Source organism: Mesoplodon densirostris, chromosome 18 (genome assembly GCF_025265405.1).
Source record: "Mesoplodon densirostris isolate mMesDen1 chromosome 18, mMesDen1 primary haplotype, whole genome shotgun sequence".
Taxonomy (NCBI): Eukaryota; Metazoa; Chordata; class Mammalia; order Artiodactyla; family Ziphiidae; genus Mesoplodon; species Mesoplodon densirostris.
In genome coordinates, this window is record NC_082678.1 from 16,448,531 (window position 1) to 16,468,639 (window position 20,109).

Below are 20,109 nucleotides of genomic sequence, written 5' to 3' on the forward strand. Positions count from 1 at the left end.
CACTCTGCACAGCCTTTAAAACAGCAGGGATTAAGGTAGGGATTGGTGACAGCCTGATGGAAGAAACTCCCTGGGAAGCCAAGAAGGGAACAGCAGGAAGCTGTCAGCAGCTCGAGGGTGGAAGGGCAGAGGGAGGGGCAGCTCCTGTAGGCTGCCCTACAAGAGCCCAGGGAGAGGCCAGGTGGGAGGCTGCAACCACAGTATGTCTCTCTGGATGGAGTTGAAGCCGCTGCTGGAAACTCCACTCAAAGCAGAGAGAGAGGGGAAGAAAGGCCTGCTTCTCCTTTCCTCTGCCCACCAGTCTCAGCAGTGCCCCCAAGTGGCCGGACCCACTGGGAAACCAGCTGAAAAGGGCAAGGATTTGGTCTGAGCTCCAGCACAGCAGCCCAAGTAGGCAACAGGGTGTCCAGGAGGCACTGGACCCACCTTTCCAAAGATGAGGAGGAGAGGTCTGTGTTGGCACATTTGGAATTTACCAGCCTACAGGCAGTAGTTAGTTGCAGTGGTGACAGCAATTGATGTGCTCATAGGGTAAGTATGTTACATAAAAGAAACATTCGAATTATTTTCCCAAATGATTGCATCATTTTACATTCCCTGCAGTTTTACAATCTATTTGCTTACACATTCTTTCCAATGTGTAGTCTTTTAGCTTCTAGCAGTTCCATAGAGTGTGGAATGTTAACTCATTGTGGTATTAATTTGCATTTCTCTGGTGACGTTTGAGATGGAGCATGTTTTAAAATTTTATTTATTTTATTTATTTATTTTTGGCTGCGTTGGGTCTTCGTTGCTGCGCGCAGGCTTTCTCTAGTTGTGTCGACGGGCTTCTCATTGTGGTGGCTTCTCTTGTTGTGGAGCACGGGCTCTAGGTGAGCAGGCTTCAGTAGTTGTGGTGCGTGGGCTCAGTAGCTGTGGCTTGCGGGCCCTAGAGCGCAGGCTCAGTAGTTGTAGCGCCCGGCCTTAGTTGCTCTGCAGCATGTGGGATCTTCCCGGACCAGAGCTCGAACCCATGTCCCCTGCATTGGCAGGCGGATTCTTAACCGCTGCACCACCAGGGAAGCCCAAGATGGAGCATTTTTGAAAAGACTTTCCTATGGGCCATGTGAACACACCTCTAGGAGACTCCACTTGGAAGCCTTCTAGGAGGGAATTTGAAAGGGCAGTAGGGTGGGAGTGTGGGTGGCCAAAGGCTCCTCTCAACTTCCAGGTCTCAGATCACATTCTCAAGCAGCATGTGGGCCTTTTCAGGCAATAGCTTTGTCATCTAAGAAAAATTTCGGGGTTACCTCTCAGAGCCTGAGCTAAAGATGTGAACTTGGAGCCTGAGAAACCTGGGTTTAAATCACTACTTGCTTGCTGGGATCTTGCACAGTTTTATCATCTGTAAAATGGAAACAATACCTTTTTCTAGGGTTGCCATTAGGATTAAATCAGATAGTGTGGGCAAGTAGCCAGCTTGGTATCTGGCACATAATATGAACTCAGCAACAGGGACAAATGTCATCAGTATTGTTATTAGAATCAAAGATCTGCTGGAGATCATCTTTATTTCACAGATGATCACATGGAGGCCCAAAAGAAGTGTCCAAAGCAACTTGCTAACTAGGGCAGAGCTGGGATAAAACTGAGGTCTCCTCATTCCTGGGCTAGTTGCCAGCCCTCCGCCTCTCACCTGCTCTCACACTTTTTTTTTTTTTTTTTTTTGCGGTACGCGGGCCTCACTGTTGTGGCCTCTCCCATTGCGGAGCACAGGCTCCGGACGCACAGGCTCAGCGGCCATGGCTCACGGGCCCAGCCGCTCCACAGCATATGAGATCTTCCCAGACTGGGGCACGAACCCGTGTCCCCTGCTATCGGCTGGCGGACTCTCAACCACTGCGCCACCAAGCAAGCCCCTGCTCCCACACTTTTAATCACTCATTTATACATTATATCAGACCTGGAGGAGTGCGACGGTCTTAGTCTGAATCATTGCTTTAGGGCGCACAGTGGACTCCGGGACAAATCCCATTCTGAATCTCTGTAGTTGAGGATTCTCACAGACAGGGCAGAGCTCAACCTCAGGCTCCTGCGGGTCTGTTTATACTTGTTTGCTTTTTCAAAAACCAGCACTCCCCAAGTGATAACTACAGGTGAATTTTGTTCCAATTACACCCATTCTCTCTCTCCATTGCCAGTCCCTGCTTGAAGGACTGTGCGGGGAATATAACGTCTAGCTCCAGGTTTCTAGTTGTTTCAACCAGGATCGCCCAGCCTGCCCTTCACACTTGTCTGCCAAGGACACAGCAGATTGTGTTGTGTACTCCAAGTGTTCCCTTTTAGGAAAAGTCGTTTTTTGTGGAGTAACAATATTCCTTTGCTTATGTGAGAGTATCTGGAGGTCAGGCCTGGGACTGCACTCTCTCCACCTGCCCTGCGGAACGGGACGGAAGGCAACCAAGCGGATTAAGTGAAAGGCATTTTTAAAAGTACTGCAAAAGCAAAGCGCGTTTGCAAACATTCAACCAAAACTTTAACGTAGTCATCACGGATGACGCTTTTGAAGGAAGGGAGTGGGGTCAGGGAACTGCATAGGGCCCGGGACACTGCAAAGGTCAAATACCATCGCTCCCAACCCCTTAATCCCAAGAGCACTTTGCTCCGCCCTCCGGCCTTCACTGGGCCCGCTGCCCTCTTCTCGCCGGGCCTGTGTCTTGGTCACTAAATGCCCTAGAGGGTTCCATCAAGCCTCCCGCGCCACCGCCCCTACTGCAGGTGAGAAAGAGGTGCGCCCGGACGCCGCCCTAGGTGCGCCGGCTCGCCAGACCCGGAAGCAGGCACCTCACGTGCTCTGCGGGAACTTGTGGGGCGCCGGCCAAGGGGGCGGGGTGTCTCAGGCTCTGCGTGCTTGCGTCATCGCGTAGGCTGGCGGTGCCGCGGGATGGGGAGGTGACGTAGCGGGCGCGTAAAGTGGCTGTGGGCGGGTCCAGGGAATAGGGCGGAAGCTAGCACCGCCTCTTAAAGTTGCCGGGGACTTTCGGTGTGCCGCCTTGAGGACTGCGGACCGCGGCTCCTTTAAGCGTCGCCGTGACACGTGTGTGAGGCGGCGGAGGCCCGGATGGTGCGTGTGCGGGGCCCGTGCCGAGCAGACGCCAGCGCTGCGGGCCTGCAGCCGGGCCAGCAGCTGAGGCGGCTGAGCGTCTGGTAGGCTGGGGCCGGGTTGAGGGCCGGGTGGAGAGCTTCCGCCCGGCGGGTCGTGGGAATGTGACTCCCGACGCGGGGCGCACCGGCGAACGCTCCGGGGAGACACGGATGTTTGTTTGCGAGGGGCTTGGGGTCCACGGAGAGGCACCGGGGCTGCACCGTCCGCAAGGGGCTCCGGGGTCCACGGGGAGGCCCCGGACTGCGCATCCATGGGGGTCTCCGGGGTCCACGGGGAGGTACTAGGGCTGCGCCGTCCCAGAGGGCTCGGGGGTGCACGGGGAGGCCCTGGAAGTGTGTCCTCCGTCTGGGCTGCCTCGGGTCTGCTCTCTGCTATTCTCCACACACCGGGAGCGACCTGCGGTGCAGGGAAGAGCTGCCCCGGCCAGGAGCCCAGGCTGGGGAGGAGGCAGCAGCCCGTGGCGGTGTTAGGCACAGAAGCATCATTTATGCAGAATTCAGACTTTCTTCGGAATGGCTTAAGTCCAAATAAAGGGGAGGGCGTTCAGTTTGGCAGCAGAGTTGATACCTTATTTATTCTTTTTTAGTAAGAGATGTGGGAAAGCTCACCCCTGTAGAGGGTAACATTCCTTATGGTCTTGGTCGTGGTCATGGTCCTGGTGAGGGGATGGGTACAAGATGTGAGTTTTTTAAATACCTGTTTCTTTGAGCGGGTAGTATTGCATCTCCCCTGGGGTTCTAGGAGCTAGAGCAGCGTCCTAAAACAGAGACGGATGAGAGAGGAAAACATCCTGGCTCTGACTCAGTCCACTGTCTGTAAGGGATGCGGAGAATCAGGCCTCCAAGGAGAGGGGCGCTCAGTTTGCTCTTTCCTGGCTGGGGACCGATGCTTGCTCTGCAGAAGAGCCCCCTCTAAAAGCGCCCCAGGGAGGCCCCAGCCCTGTGCTGTCTGGGGCTCCTCCCCGCCAGCACGTGGTTGACCCTGTGAGTCTCCAGTGCATTTTATGCTGGAAAAATGCATTTTAAGGGAGGAGGGAGAGAAAACGTTCTTGAATGGTGATTGACTTAAGGAAGCTTTATTTGAGTAGAGGTAGAAATGCACACAGATAAGTGTGAGCTGTTCCTGGACCCTGAGGAACGTGCACTGGAGAGAGCATCCTCCCTGAGTTTTGAAGCAAGTGTGTACATCAGAGGGCTTGTGATGATTACAGGGACATTTTTCTCTGGATTGCTGCACCTCAGAAATCATTTTTAGGTTGTTGCTTAATGTTTTGGGTTGAATTGGTGATGTAGAGGTTTGATCTTCCTGTTGAAACTTGAAAAATTCTATTTGTTCAAAATCTCTTGATCCCACATTGAGGAGTGGGCTATGTGGAATGGGTGGGTGTTCTTTAAGTTATTTATCTCAAATTAAATTGGGTTAAATCTCCCAAGTTCTGTTTATCCTCTAGCTTTGAGAGGTTCCCAAACCCATATCTGCCCATGACAAGAGTCCTTAGCAACGTGTGATCTTGACAAGAAGAGGGACATTGTAGGGAGTTTTCATGAAACAGAAATCTTTACAGATTGACTTCATTCTGAGATCACGTTTCTTATGCTCTTTTGTTCTTTCTTTCTTTCTTTCTTTCTTTTTGCTGTTAATATGCTTTTACTTATGGATATCAGGCATGGTATATCTGAAACTTGCTGTAAAGTAATGTGGGCTCAGGAGAGGAATCGAGTGGTCCTACACAATAATTCTTGACGCTGAATTAGGGGAGCATGGCAGTTTCCTGTGATGTTCTCTCTACATTGTGAATGAACGTTTTCACAGTAAAAAGTTTTTAAGTACCTTAACTTTCTGTAATCACAGTGATTGTGGTTGGTAATTAAGGAAAAAAAAACAAACTTAGAGTGAAAATTTGGCAACTCTCATTGCGCCATTTTTTGGGGAACTCTTACTGGCTCATGGAATCTGAAAGTTGGAGATGATTATCTGTTATCTCTTAGTCTTTGCAAATGTGATGGAGTCTGGAGTTGACTGGCGTGTGGGGAGATTTTTGTTCACTGGCTTGTCACTGGCCTGAAGGTTAAGGTATGGAACAAAGGGCAGTGTTTTCATATCATGGCCATCGAAATCGTTTGTAGTTAGTTAGTTAGCTCAGCTCTTCACTCTTCCTAAGTCCCGCGCTATCCATATTCCTTCCGCCTTAACGCTGACTGTTCCTGTTAGATGGTTGGCCTTCCTGCTCCGCGTCCAGGGAGAGGGGCTGATGAGACAGCGGGAAGAGAGCTGGCCTCATGTGATGCTGTGTTCATCCCACAGACTCTGACACCCGTTCTGGACGACACGCTTGTGGCTCTGGTGATTGAACAGGCCAAAGCCTGGGAGCACGTGATTTTGAAGGCCCAGCAGCACACCTGCCTAGTCCGGCCAAGCACCTGACTCCATGCTGCAGGAATAGCACACCCAAGTTCAGACACCCCAGGTAAGCCCACATGTGGTCCAGCAGCCATTGTTCAGTTGGTGAGAACTCTTAGATAATTCCCCTTAGGAAAGCTTCTTTTATTTTTTTTCATGTCAAAGAACTTGTGCTTGCTTTTTTTTTTAAATAACGGTCTTACGTTTCTGTTCTTTACAGAAATTTGTATAGAAAAAGAAATTCGATCCACATACAGAATTAGGTGCCCTATGACCATAAATCTGGACGGTTTACCAAGAGGTGCTGGACAGGGTCCTTTCACTCAAGCAGAGTTTTGGATCCACCTGACTAATTGGGTCTCCTGGCTCAGGCCAGTGACCACATACCTGGGGGAAGTCATCATTTATCTGATGGGAGTAAGCTGTGTAAGGAACTATTTTTCTAACTGTGACTCAAATAGTCCTTGAGCTTTGGCCAGGGTGGTTGAGTTGACAGGTAGTGTGTGCAGTTAGAGGTGATGGGGATTTCCGGTTTGTTACAGTTTCTACACTGCGGCTTTAGGGACTGTTCCGCAGCCAGCGCTCAGCTCTCACCCAGTGTGTGTCTCCCCATTAAGCTCACAGGCACCTTTGACACTTGTTTTTTTTCCTATTTTACAAAGAACGGTCTCTGGCAGTCACAGTGACTGTTCCTAGAGTCTATAGCTAATCCATGATGGAATAACCCAGGCCTGCCGCCTTCCAGAGCCTGAGTTGCCGCCACGGCCCCTGCCTGCTCTGCCCTACCCCCCCTTAAGTTCAGGCGTTTTTGGGTACACCATTCTAGTCCTATTACAACCTTTTCTCTTCTCCCTCACTTTTAAAAAGATAATCTGTACAAGCACTATCCAGTAACACAAGCCACAAGTATAACTGAGTTTTACAGTGGCCACATTAAAAAATAAAAAGAAGCAGGTGAAATGAATTGTCACAATATGACTTATTTAACTCAGTATACGTAAAATATGATCATTTCGTCATATAACTAGTCTTAAAATTACTGAGATGTTTTACATTTGCAAACTGAGTCTTCGAAATCCAGTGTGTGTTCTACACTTACAGTACATCCCAGTTTGGACCAGCCTCATTTCTCCTGTTCAGTGGCCCCCTGAGGCTCGTGGCCTTTGTTTTGAAGAGTACGGGTCTGAACAGATGAGTGTGCTCGTCTCGCTCTCCATGCAAATTCCTTTATTGCATGGATTTGTGTGTGTGACCAGAGTGTCTTGTGAGAATTAGTGTTTTCCTGGTTTTGAGCAGACGTTAGGAGCACGTGGTCGCCTCTTGAGGGAAATTGCACCAAGTATGACGTCCAAAGTCACTTGATGGTACTTGTTGAAGAGAAGACGCCGAGAAGGTAGTCTCGCCTCCTCCAGGCCGTGTCAGTCCGTTTAGTGCTGTTTGCGGATGCACTTTGTCTTTTTGAGAGGAGAAGCGTGGGCGTCGCTGTGTCCAAGCGGTCAGTACTACGTCCCGTGTCACCCTTCCTTTGTAAGGTTGGCAGCCGATCCAGAGCCGCTTTTATGGTGGGTCACATCCATAAGGCCCAGGAGGGGGTTGTCAGGGAAGGGATGCTCTGTTCCTGGGACGCGCTTACCCACCACTCCGTGTTCTTTCCTGTCCCCACAGTGATGCACCATGCCCATAGTCGACAAGTTGAAGGAAGCCCTCAAGCCTGGCCGCAGGGACTCGGCTGACGATGGAGAGCTGGGGAAGCTCCTGGCCTCCTCTGCCAGGAAGGTCCTTCTGCAGAAGCTGGAGTTTGAGCCGGCCAGCAAGAGTTTCTCCTACCAGCTGGAGTCACTGAAGAGCAAATACGTGCTGCTAAACCCCAGGACAGAGGGAGCCGGCTGCCACAGGAACGGGGATGAGCCGCAGGCCAGGACACAGGGTACTGGGAGAGGGCCTCGCTCTGTGCTGACCAAGTGGAGGGACGAAGCGTTGACTGATTAGTAGGACCAGAAACAGAGTGTGGTCACTTGTGAATGTCGTGCGTGGGGTCAGTAGATTTTAGTTATGGAAGTAACGGTACAGGGTTGGTCAGAAAGAGATCTGTGTCCTTAGAGGTTCAAGAGCAGGCCTTGGAAAGCGGACGGAGAAGGGAGGTGGGCTCAGAGTGCCAGGGCCCAGTTCTTCCAGCTGCTGGTTCTCAGAAACTCGTCCTCTCATCCACAGAGGGGTCCCGGGGCGCTAGACCGACGCCGTCAGGGAGAGCTGTGGGCTGACAGGTGTTCTCCTGGGCTTCCGCAGCGGGAACCCAGTCACTCCCAGATGCCGCGTTCTGAGCACGTGCCCACCGAGTGCGCCACGGCACTTGCTCTGGGTGGTCTGCCTGGGCACGGAGTCAGACGGCCTTCTCCCTCCCATTCCTCCCCCTCCAGGCAGCGAGCACGCGTACGAGAGCTGCGGTGATGGCGTCCCCGCGCCCCAGAAGGTGCTCTTCCCCGTGGAGCGGCTGTCGCTGCGCTGGGGGCGCGTCTACCGTGTGGGCGCGGGGCTGCACAACCTCGGCAACACGTGCTTCCTCAACTCCACCGTGCAGTGCTTGACCTACACGCCACCCCTGGCCAACTACCTGCTCTCCAAGGAGCACACGCGAGGCTGTAAGTGAGCGCTGTGGAGTGGGGGGGGCTGTGCACACGCATGGCTGCGAGTGTGCACATGCAGTGGGGTGGCCCTGGGTCCTCGGGGCCAGATGGTCTCCTAAGTGGACAAACTCGTGTGCTCACGGTGCTGCCAGTTCAGCCCGGGTCCGATTCAGGAGTGAAGTAGTAACTGATAAATCGTACATTTGAATTGTGCCAGCTGCAGGATGGGCCGTGAAAGAGAATCAGGGTAGAGTACTGGTCTCTAAACTGGTCTGAAAGTAATTACCTAAAGAGAGAAAAGGGTTTTCAAAAGATACCCCCGAAATACGGGCATTCGGTTGTTTTATACACCTGTTTTTGTAGCAGTGTTTTATGTACATCATAAAACATCCTCCAGAGTGGAAATTGAATGTGGGTAAAATAAAGATGAAAGAAAATATAACTTACCCAAACTGAAGAAAACAGAAGGTCTGAATAGCCTTTGAACCATTAGCAAAATTAAATCAGTGGTTAAAATTTTTCCCATGAAGAAAACACCAGGCTGAGACAGTTTATGGGTAAGTTTTATGAAACTTCTATGAAACAGATCATTTCAATGCTTTCTGAACTCTTTCAGAGAAAAGAAAAAGAGAGAAAGCTCCCTAGCTCGTTCAATGAGGTTAACTTGGATAACAAAATTAAACAAGCACAATATGAGAAAGAAAAATCACAGTTCCCTCTTGTTCATGAATATACATGTAAAAAATTCTAGATAAAATACTAGCAAACTCAATAGTCTTTTAAACACTGTGAGCAACTTGTGTTCATCCTAGTAACACAAGGATGTTCTAATATCAGAAAACCTCCAAATGTAATTGTGGAGCCAGTATAGCACAGCAGTTACAAGCACCACTCTGGAGGCTGGCCTGTTGGGTTTACATCCTGGTTCTGCCACCCAGCAACTGAGTCCTTGAGAATTACCTGACCTGTTCCTCATCTGCAAAGTAATAATCATATTTCCTTCATAGCGTTTTTGTAAAGCTTAAATGAATTATGTAGAGTGCTTAGAATAGTACTTGGCACACAGTAAGTTCTACATCCGTGACTGCTCATCTTGCTACCTTAGTTGCCGTCACTTTATTAACAGATTAAGAGAGAAAGGTCACCTGAAAATAGATGCCCCCAAAAATTATGATAAAGGAAACTCTTAGCAAAGTAGCAACAGAAGGGATTTTTTTACTAATATTGATAAAAAGTATCTAGCAACAACTACAAAGAAGCATTCCAGTTAGGAAAATAGTAGAAGCACACCTTTTAAAATAAGAAGAGAAGCAAGGGTGGCCACTCTCTGTACTTGTGTTTGATATGCTGGTCCTGGCCAGAGCAGTGACACAGGAGACAAGAGGAGGGAGTAACACTCTTGTTGGTTGAAAATGATATTCCTGCATAGAAAAACGAAGGAATCCATAGACAGATTAGAAATTCGGGGGAAGAAGAAAGAAATTTGGCACTGTGACTAGATATAACATCATTATACAAAAAGTTACTTGAATTTCTCTACACCAAATAAGAAATTGTTAAAAAAAAATTCGCTATCATAAAAAATTGTATAACAGCAACAAAAATGATAAGTGTCGAGACCCAAATTACCAAGATATACGTGGAAAACCTTTCCTGGGAATTTAAGAGCATTATATGATAACCTACACACATGGAGATCGCTGCCTTCACAGAGGGAAGCCTCAATATTATAAAAATGTTGGTTCTCTCCCAAATTAATGTAGAGATTATTGTAGCTCCAGCTGATTCTAAAATTTACGTGGAAAAGAAAAGCAAAGGACCAAAATCACCAAGACACCTGTGAAGAATATGAGAAGCGGTATACTCTAGCAGCTGTAAAGTCTTTTTGTAAAGTTAGAGACGTTAAAGTGGCATAGAATTGAGTCAAGGAGGGAGGTACTGAACGATGGAGAGACAGCCAGAAACAGAGCCACGAATGCGTGGACATGTGGCATTACACACCATTTTTTCACATATACCTGTGTCTCCTGTTTTAAATAAATGGAACTTAAAAATAATTAGGGTTTACACACGGAAAAAATGAAATAGAATCCCCATTTCACAGCATACTCACACCAAAAAACGGATTTAAAACTTCTCAAAAGGGCTTCCCTGGTGGCGCAGTGGTTAAGAATCTTCCTGCCAATGCAGGGGACACGGGTTCAAGCTCTGCTCCGGGAAAATCCTGCATACTGTGGAGCAACTAAGCCCGTGTGCCACAACTACTGAGCCTGCGCTCTAGAGCCCGGGAGCCACAACTACTGAGCCTGCATGCCACAACTACTGAAGCTCGCATGCCTAGAGCCCGTGCTCTGCAACAAGAGAAGTCATCGCAATGAGAAGCCTGCACACTGCCACGAAGAGTAGCCCCCACTTACCGCAACTAGAGAAAGCCTGCGCACAGCAACGAAGACCCAACGCAGCCAAAAATAAATAAATTTATTTAAAAAAAAAAAACTTCTCGGGCTTCCCTGGTGGTGCAGTGGTTGAGAGTCCGCCTGCCGATGCAGGGGACACGGGTTTGTGCCCCGGTCCGGGAAGATCCCACATGCCGCGGAGCGGCTGGGCCCGTGAGCCATGGCCGCTGAGCCTGCACGTCCGGAGCTTGTGCTCCCCAGCGGGAGAGGCCACAACAGTGAGAGGCCCGTGTACCGCAAAAAAAAAAAAAAAAAAAAAACCAACTTCTCAAAAGTAAAAACTATGCTTTTATAACAGACGTGAGCAAGTATCTTTCTGACCTTGGGTTGGGAGAAAGCACTAACCATTAAAAAAATTGATGAATTTCCTGCATTAAAATTAAGAACTTTTGTTCATGAAAAAACAAAAGACAAACAGGGAACTACAAACGAGGAGATGACACCTGGGATGCATAAACAACGAAGGATTGGTACCAAGAATATATACAGAACCACAAATCAACAAGGAAAAGAGAATAACATATTAAGAAATAGATAAACATTAGGAGCAGGCATTTTATAGGAGAGGAAGCTCATGTCACAGAGCAGAGGAGGAGATGGCTAGTAACCGCGTAACCTGGGAGACGCTTTACACCTTTGTGGTCGATGAGGATTTGGAAGTCTGACGGTACCGAAGGTCACAGGGGATGGAGGTCAGTGAGATTCTTTGTAAACTCCTGGTCTGAGTTGGTATAACTGCTTTGGAAAGCAATCTGGTGTTCTCTGTCATATAATCTACACTTAGCAATTCTACAGAAAAGCTCTGGTATCTGTGCACCAGGAAACCTACAGCAAAAAACTGTAAGCAACCCAGGTGCCCATCAACACAGTGGGTGCCTGAATTATATGGGCACGTGGTAGAATATTATATGGCAGTGCAGAAGAATGGATTTGCTCCATGAATGAGTCTGAGTAGCATAGTGTCGAGTGAAGAAAAAGTCCCAGAAGACTGCGTGCAGCATGAATTCCTATTTATAAAATTGAAAAGCAGACAATTTGTTGTTTAGGTGTATGTATATGTGATAAAACTTAAATAAAAGTGATTTTTTAAAGTAGGTAAGTAATTAGAAATCAGGGAAGAACCAGAGGCAGGGACATGGGAGTGTGGGAGGAACATCGTTATGAGAAAAGTTCGGGATTGCATGACGTGTTCAGGGATATTAGTTATATTATTAAAAAAAGAATGAAAGAAGGCCAGGCTATGGGACTACTGTAGTATTTTAAATGTCTTGTAGTGGTTCACAGCAGCACTAGCTACTATATCAAGGCACAGTGCACACTTCTAAGATGAAGTTGATTATAAATCTCTGTTTCCAGTAGTTACCTTGGTGATGGCTGAGGTTGTTTTGGGTGGACTTTACTAAGGTTTGACTGGGTTGTCTTTGTTTTTATCTCATGACGTTGGCAGTGAGAGCCTCTCTCCTGAGCCTGTAGGTCGCTCTGCCGTTTTCGTGTTCCCTGTGCTTCTGCTGTTGGTTTCTCTGCAGGAATCTTTGAGCTGTTGTCAACTTTGCAAGGGTTAATACAGTTAAAAGTAGGTAACATCTGTAAGTCGGTATAACCTGGCATAAGTAAACTGTAGTATATGGGGGCAAGGGCTTGAGTTGGGAGCAGCCCCTCCTCCTGTGAGCAACACAAGCAGACCTGGGGAGAGTGCCAGTGTCCCTCCATGTCACTCTATGAAATGTCAGTAAGCCTTAATTTCTTGGCTTTTTTAGAGTAAAATGTATTAAGAGAAGTTTGAGTATTTTTTTCCTGGCACCTGACTGGATCCCCAGGTGACCCCTAAGTGGGCTTGGGCTGTCCTCTCTTCCTCAAATTCACTGTTTGAAGATTCTCAAGGGTCCAGGGAAGTATGGCTTGAACATGACAAGGGGCTGCTTGCACGGAGCCCCAGTCCTGCAACGTGCCTGGACCACTTCAGGATCTATCCACAAAATAAACACTGTGTAAAATATCCAGGAGGATTAAATCCTATTCTTTCGTACATTCTTCCCCAAATTTAAGTAGTAGTGTCCCCAAAGTCATGGATACAACTTTTATGATATATTTTCCTAAATTACCTGAAGAAAGTGTCCACGGGCTTTTAAAATTAAACTTGCATATTACCAGGGATTTGGGAAATCCTGTTTCAGGTATTTCTGGGTAAAATCGTTACTTGCCCTATTTGTGTGTGTGTGTGTGTGTGTGTGCCGAGTTACAAGGCTTGTGGTATCTTAGTTCCCGGACCAGGGATTGAACCCTTGGTGTTGAAAGCGCCGAGTCCTAACCACTGGACTACCAAGGAGTTCCCAGTTGCCCTATTTAAGAGTGATGATTTATTAGTCTAAAAGTCTCAGCGTTTTAGATAATGATTAGAGGCTTAATTTCCACACGACTTCCATAGGAGTATCTTAACATGCATCAGATTTTGTAAATGGGAGCTCTTTTTGTTTGCTTAACATTTGTTATGTTTGTTATCTTAAATAACACTAGGTTTTTTGCCTAAATTTGAGCCTTCTCCACAATTACTGCCATTTAAAAAATAAACGTCATGAATGGATATAGTTAGAGTTGAGAAAACTCTAAAATAAAAGCCTCTCCTTCATGTAAAGGCATTAATCACATGAATGGTTTTTTGATTTCCCTCCAAGAAGAATTTTTTGTGTAAATACTAGCATTTTTTTAAAAATAAAACTTTTTTGGGGCCTCCCTGGTGGCGCAGTGGTTGAGAGTCCACCCGCCGATGCAGGGGATACGGGTTCATGCCCCGGTCTGGGAGGATCCCATATGCCGCGGAGCGGCTGGGCCCGTGAGCCATGGCCGCTGGGCCTGCGCATCCGGAGCCTGTGCTCTGCAACGGGAGAGGCCACAACAGTGAGAGGCCCGCATACAGCAAAAAATAAAAATAAAAAAAATTTAAAAAAAAATAAAACTTTTTTGCATTATGGTAGGTGCATATGACATAAAATTTACCATTTTAAGTGAACAGTTCAGTAGCATTAATTACATTCACACTGTCATGCAACCATCACCACCGTCCGTCTCCAGAACTTTTTCAAACTGGAAGTCCGTCCCCATTAAAAACAACCCCCCCGCAAGCCCCCATCCTTGGTACCCTCCATCCTACTTTTTGTCTCGGTGACTCTCACTGCTCCAGGTACTTCGTGTAACACAAACACAAGTGTTTGTCCTTCTAGGACTGGCTTACTTAGTATAATGTCCTCAGGTTTCTCTTTGTTGTAGCAGGTGTCAGAATTCCTTTTCTTTTTAAGGCTGAGTAATATTCCACTTTATGTATAGACCACATTCTTTATCCATTCATCTGTCAGTGGACGCTCAGATTGCTTCTACATTTTGGTTCTTGTGAATAATACTATAAATGTGGGTGTACAAGTATCTCTTTGAGACTGTGCTTTCCCTTCTTTTGGGTAAATACCTGGAAGAGGAATTACTGGATTATATGGGAATTCTATGTTTAATTTTTTGAGGAACTACCATACTGTTTTCCACAGTGGCTGTCCCATTTCACATTCCCACCAACAGTGTACAGGGGTTCCAGTTTCTCAACATCTTTACCAACATGTGCCCTTTTCGTTTGTAGATACTAGGAGTTTTTTGTGTGTATATAGTGAACAGGCTGCATGCTGTTTCATTTTTTAATTTGAGATAGGTCTAAGTAACTGGGTGATTGGAGGTGTTCAGGGAGAGAATAATGGATTGGTGTGAATTTTGTGTTAGGCGCTGGGTCTGTTTAGGAAGGTCGTGCACTGTATACACAACTACAATATCTTGTAGAGCTAAAGATGTGCTTGCCCTTGGACCCAGAAACGTATCTTGTAGGTATATGCCTTAGAGAAACTGACAAGCGCACAAGGACCATTCACCACAGCATTTGTGATAGCAGGAAAAGGCGGGGGGGTTGGCATGCAGGAAAAGGGGGGTCGTGTGGATGAACTGTGGTCTGGAGCAGGGATTAAAGAGCAGTTTGTTAGAGTGAGCTTAAACATGAAGCTGCAGTATCCTGGTGAGTGAGCGCCACGTGTGGAATACAGTGAATCCGTGCATGGGAACAGTGGTGACCTGGTTGGGGAGAAGGATGAAGCACATGGGGAACAGGGTTGTGAGAGGTTGAGAGGGGAGTTCAACTATCATACCAGTACTTGACTTAAAAATCACCTAAAATGGGGTGTAGTCTTTGCTCTTCTCTATGTATTTAAGATCATAAGTGTAAGTAGAGGTAGAAGCATAACACTATCTCGTCTAATTCCTGGGGGACAGATAGTTTATCGAGAGCACGGGGACTGGCCGCAGCCTGGGGGTTCTGTGTGGCCCACCGCTTGTCTTTATGGACCCATCCCCACCGTGTAGGTGTCGCCTGGGGCCACTTGGGGCGCCAGAGCTGCAGAGTCGGGCCATTAGGCTGGGGCAGCACGTGCCCCGGGTCTCCCCAGAGCTGGCCAAGCCCCTGTGTCTCCTGGAAACCAGAGCAGAGGTTCCTGCACTGAAGAGCACATGAAGGGGGTGTCGGGAAGCCCCAAATATTCTAGCCTGTTGACCATGTGATGCAGTTTGGAAGTCAGAGAAAACATTGTTCTAAACGGTGCTTGAAAACTCAAAGACTCCTCGGGCTGGGTTGTGGCTGAGCCCGCAACTGTGGAGAGACCCGGTCCCGGGTGCGGCAGGCGGCGCGGGGGCTTGGGCCGGGCTGTCGGGCTCCTGCTGTCTCTGCCGGGCGGGAGGCCACGTCGTCAGCTGTCCCGGGAGCTCTCGCCTTACCACGACCGCCTATCCGTGCCCGCAGGTCACCAGGGAAGCTTCTGCATGCTGTGCGTCATGCAGAACCACATCATCCAGGCCTTCGCCAACAGTGGCAATGCCATCAAACCCGTGTCCTTCATCCGAGACCTCAGAAGTAAGAGTGGCTTCCTTCTGGCGGGGGGCAGGAGGGAGGGCTCGGGAGGCTGTGCGCACAGAATGTAGCAGACTAAGCGAGCCCTGGGGCTGGATGTGGAGCAGTCCACGCCAGGTGGTGGTGATCCCCGCCCTGAAGATCAGGCGGGTTTGGCCAGGCCGGGAGCTGTGTGTCATGGGCCTGGAGGTGGGGAGCAGGTAAGGAAGGGCTGCGGGGCCTTTTCTCAACGTCAGAGAAACCTGTGTCCATGTGCTGTGACAGTCAGATATCTCCCTTAGCAGAAAAGATGGGCTCATTGGTTTTTGAAGCCCGTGTAAGTTGTATTGCGATGACATGGTGATAATCTGCCATGGTCTGTATTGGCTCCTGGAAAACCAGCTTTAGTTCCTCAGTGGATCTCATATCCTTAATGCTTGGTGTTCATTCGTGCTTTCTGTTAAGTGTAGAGGGTTTAAGCCCTTAGGTCTCATTGAGAAGATAACTGCTGTGAGGGTGGTACCTGGGATGTAGGAAGCCAGGCAGGCTCCTTTTCCTTGCTTGGGTTTAGTCTTGGGTCTGCTAGGAGTTGGTGATGAGACCGACAGGAGTGGGACGTTTGGAGAGCAGGCAGGAGCTCTTCCCTTCCGGCCTGATGCTGCTTCCTTTCCTCCTTAGAGATCGCCCGGCATTTCCGCTTCGGGAACCAGGAGGATGCACACGAGTTTCTGCGGTACACCATTGACGCCATGCAGAAGGCCTGCTTGAGCGGCTGTGCCAAGTACGCGCTCCTCCCCCCACCCCAGGCTGCCTCTGTGGACCTTAGCCCCGTGGCCCTGAGCTGAAGCTCCAGCAAGGGGTTGCACTGCTTCCCAGGAAACGGCTTCTCCTGCTGCAGGGCAGGTGGTGGCCATCTCTGTCCCAGCAACTCATGGAGGGAAATGCCTTTTCTTTTTTAAATGTTTATTTATTTATTTTTGGCTGCGTTGGGTCTTTATTGCTGTGCGCAGGCTTTTCTCTAGTTGCGTCAAGCGGGGGCTACTCTTCGTTGTGGTGTGCGGGCTTCTCTTTGTTGTGGAGCATGGGCTCCAGGCGCGCGTGCTTCAGTAGTTGTGGCACACGGGCTCAGTAGTTGTGGCTTGTGGGCTTAGTTGCTCCGTGGCATGTGGGATCTTCCCGGACCAGGGCTCGAACCCGTGTCCCCTGCATTGGCAGGCAGATTCTTAACCACTGCGCCACCAGGGAAGTCTGGGGAATTGCTTTAATAGATCTCTTCGAGGATCTTACGCTACTGACAGGGACTTTTCCCATCTTTTAGAAATCACCTCATTATTTTGGTACTGAGGATGGGGATGGTAGGAATTATAATGTCTTTTTATGGAAGAACTTGAAAGGCTGCAGGAAAACTTGAGGGTGAGGAGATTATGATTTTTGAGGTTTCACTCTGCCCGAATTTGAGAGCGTAGACAAATGCACATGACGGATTTATGGTTGGTTGCTTCGTCTTCCCTTTTGTAAAACAGCTACCGTCAACAGTGTTTTTGTATCGTTCTTGGGTTTTTGGGTTCAGAGAGAAGAAAGGAGGCAGGAAGTGCTGCCTAGGCTTGGAATAAAACTGAGTCCTGGACTCTGGAAATACAACTCAGGAGTCATATCTGGAACATGCTTTGGGAAAGTTAGTTGAGTTGTAGCCACGAGGATGGGAAACCTCTGTTTCAGCGGATGAAACCCTGATGTCATTAAACCTGACCGGTAGCCCGGTAAAGTGGTCTGTCTTTGGTGACCCTGCACTGGTTGGGAAGTGACTCTCCCCTCGGGAACACACAATGGCATTGCTTTTGCTTGTGTTAAAGGCCCCTTTTTCCCCTTAACGCCTGGGAATGTTTCTTGTGTTCTGCTTTATGTATTTGATGGTACTGTGCCCTTTCGGGTGCCGGGTTGTTGGTGTTCTCATGTCTCAGCCGCCCCCTCCCCGCGGCCGCACCGCACACACCCCCACCCCTGCTTCCCGTGCCCCTCACTCCATCTCTTTTGAGTCCCTCCTCCATGTGCCCCTCGAAGTTCAGTCTTTGTTTCTTTCCTGAGTTCAGTGAACTTTCCCTTCTTTGGTCGTTTTATCTTAGTTTTAAGGCATGTTCACGGTGTCCTTCCATCTCCCCACGTGCTTGTTTGGGGTCTTCAGTTCAGCCTGGAGTTTGTGTCGCTGCCTTCTCCTGCTTCATGTTGCCTCCGGGGGGCTGATTCTCGTCAGGTAGGGTGTCAAGTCTCCTTCACCATTTTCTACCGGAACCACCTTTTCTTCCGTATTAGGAGAATTTGGCGATTCGCTCGGCTCTTGCTTCGGGCGCCCCCTTCTGGCCACACAGCGAAGCACACGCTGGAGTGGGCAGCTTTTCCTCTGGGGGCAGAAGGGGCGTGTGGCCTCAGTATTTTTATGTTTCTTGTTCAGGAGCCTGGTTTTCCCCTTTGTTCTCCTGCCCTGCACCCCCTGCTCCCCAAGGAGCCTGCCTGCCTCCTCCCGCCGAGTTGCTGCCTTGGGGGCTGCCTCCCAGCCACATCCTGTTGCCAGGATGCTTGGGAGCCTCACCTTATAGGAGGTGCCGCACAGGCCTCAGGTCCCCTCGTCCCTTCTCCTTTCCCTCCCTTCCTCTGGGACGCTCGGTGGGAGCATCTGGGATAGCTTTTTGATCTGGCTTTATTTTCTTACTTCTGGGTGATTGAATGTCTGCGCTGTCCCTGCTTCTGGCTGAACCGAGGGTGGGTCCTGTGTGGTCCTCTGGGCTCCTGTCCTGACGGGCTTCCGGTGACCTGGAGGGTGACCTGGAGTTCAGCAGCTGCATCACACCCAGAGGCTTTCAGTCTGCTCTGAGGTTATGTCCTTGCTAGTTTTGGGACCTACAATGTCCCTTCTTTGATGAGTGGTGGTGACAGTATAGATGGTGGCAGCTGATTTTTCTTTTCCTAACGTGCAGAATAAAAATCTGCCGACCCTGTGTTTGTCCCCCACGTGTTTTGGAGCTATGCTCCATGCGTCTGGGCAGCGTGGCCATGAATAGTCTTGTGGCCTGAACAGGAGGCTGAGACCGGGGCGCCTGGCTCGCTCTGCCGGTGGTGGGAGGTGGCCGCCTGCGGAGGGAGGTGCCGGGTTAGCAGCATGCACGCTGCCCCCCACCCCCGCCCAGGAGGCAGAAGCATCTGCAGGACGTGGTGGGCAGGAGAGTGGGGCCTGGGTGGACACGGGGAAGCTCTTCCTGGCAGGGAATGGGCCTTGCCACGTAGTGCTTTTGTGGCCCAAAAGACCAAAAAGACCAAAAGGTCAGCTGCGTTTGTGTCCCGGAGGTCTCGGGGACTCAGGACAGTTGCAGAGGGAGTGGGTCAGATTCGGTGGGTTGCAAGCGAAACCAGGAGCAGAGGCTAGACGTAGGATATTGTTTCCAGAATCTTCATTACGTGAGTTGCTGTGGGTGCAGGCGCTGCGCTAGGTGCTCTTTGGCGCTCTGCTTCGCAGCTCTGGGGCTGGGGGTTTGAATGTAGGTCTGCCGGACCCTAAAGCCCACGCCCGTGCCCACTGCTGTCCTGCTGAGAGGGTTCAGAGGGGGAGTTTGTCCCTGCTCACCCTGCGCTCCCCTTCCCCAGAGGTGCACGTGTGCGGTGCCCACGAGGGACTGTGGGGCTGAGCTGGAGCGGGGAGGATTGGGCCGGGGATGGGGTGACGTACAGGTCCATCCGGCCTCTTGCTCCCTGCGCCGTGGGAGGTGAGGCGGCTGCTGTGGGGAGCAGGCCATGCGGGTCAGCGCGTGTGGAGGCCTCGGGGCGGAGCTGCTGCTGACCAGGTGGGACCTTTCCCATCCTCGCACTGAGCGGGTAACGGCACAGGGGCTGGCGGGGCTGCCGGCCTGCTTCTTGGCCCCTGTCCTCCCCCTGAAGGTCATGGCCTTTCTGCAGGTTGGATCGTCAGACGCAGGCTACGACTTTGGTCCATCAGATTTTTGGAGGCTATCTCCGATCGCGAGGTAAGTGGAGAGACGTTCTCTGCCCCTTCTTGTTGGGGATTAGAGTATTAACCAGAAATGCTTGATATTGGCACCCAGGCTGACCTGCCAGGCCCAGGAGGCCTACAGCCTGGTTTGTGCACCGCAGCCCCACCTGCTGCTTTGCTGGGGGCCCCGTTCCTGGGAGGGGGTTTGGAGCAAAGCATCAGGAGCCTGTGGATGCGGGTTGTGTTCCTTTCCCTCAGATGCCATAGTTGCTCAGATGTGGCCGCTGCCCTTGGGGTGGGAGTGAGCACCCCTGGGGCAGCTGGCCAGGCTGGGAAGGCACCTCGGGGTTTGCCCTCGTCTCCTCCTGAGCACTTTCCATCCCAAGATTTCAGAGGGCTGGTGAGCTGGTGGTCTGCCTCCAGTTCTCAGACTTGGAAACAGGGGGGTGGTGCCCTGGAGGCCCTGCACCCACCCCACTGCCCCCCTTGTTCTCTCGCAGTGAAGTGCTCCGTGTGCAAGAGCGTCTCGGACACCTACGACCCCTACTTGGATGTGGCGCTGGAGATTCGGGTATAGACCCTGTCGTGCTGTTTCG

The 20,109-nt window shown here is 50.0% G+C and overlaps 1 protein-coding gene across 3 annotated transcripts in view; it reads left to right on the forward strand.

The window, feature by feature from the left end:
- The first annotated feature begins 456 nt into the window (after positions 1 to 456).
- USP36 (ubiquitin specific peptidase 36) overlaps positions 457 to 20,109 on the forward strand; it is a 37,600-nt gene continuing 17,947 nt past the window's right edge. The window contains exons 1-8 of one of the 3 annotated variants that reach the window (XM_060081131.1): positions 457 to 531; positions 5,450 to 5,612; positions 7,211 to 7,472; positions 7,963 to 8,184; positions 15,448 to 15,558; positions 16,213 to 16,315; positions 19,480 to 19,547; positions 20,014 to 20,084. In XM_060081131.1, coding sequence (XP_059937114.1) covers positions 7,220 to 7,472; positions 7,963 to 8,184; positions 15,448 to 15,558; positions 16,213 to 16,315; positions 19,480 to 19,547; positions 20,014 to 20,084 — 828 coding nt within the window. In that variant the 5' untranslated portion in view covers positions 457 to 531; positions 5,450 to 5,612; positions 7,211 to 7,219. Of the gene's footprint in view, positions 532 to 3,023; positions 3,187 to 5,449; positions 5,613 to 7,210; positions 7,473 to 7,962; positions 8,185 to 15,447; positions 15,559 to 16,212; positions 16,316 to 19,479; positions 19,548 to 20,013; positions 20,085 to 20,109 lie in introns of those variants that run through there. The other 2 variants (XM_060081130.1, XM_060081132.1) reach the window with 2 other exon arrangements.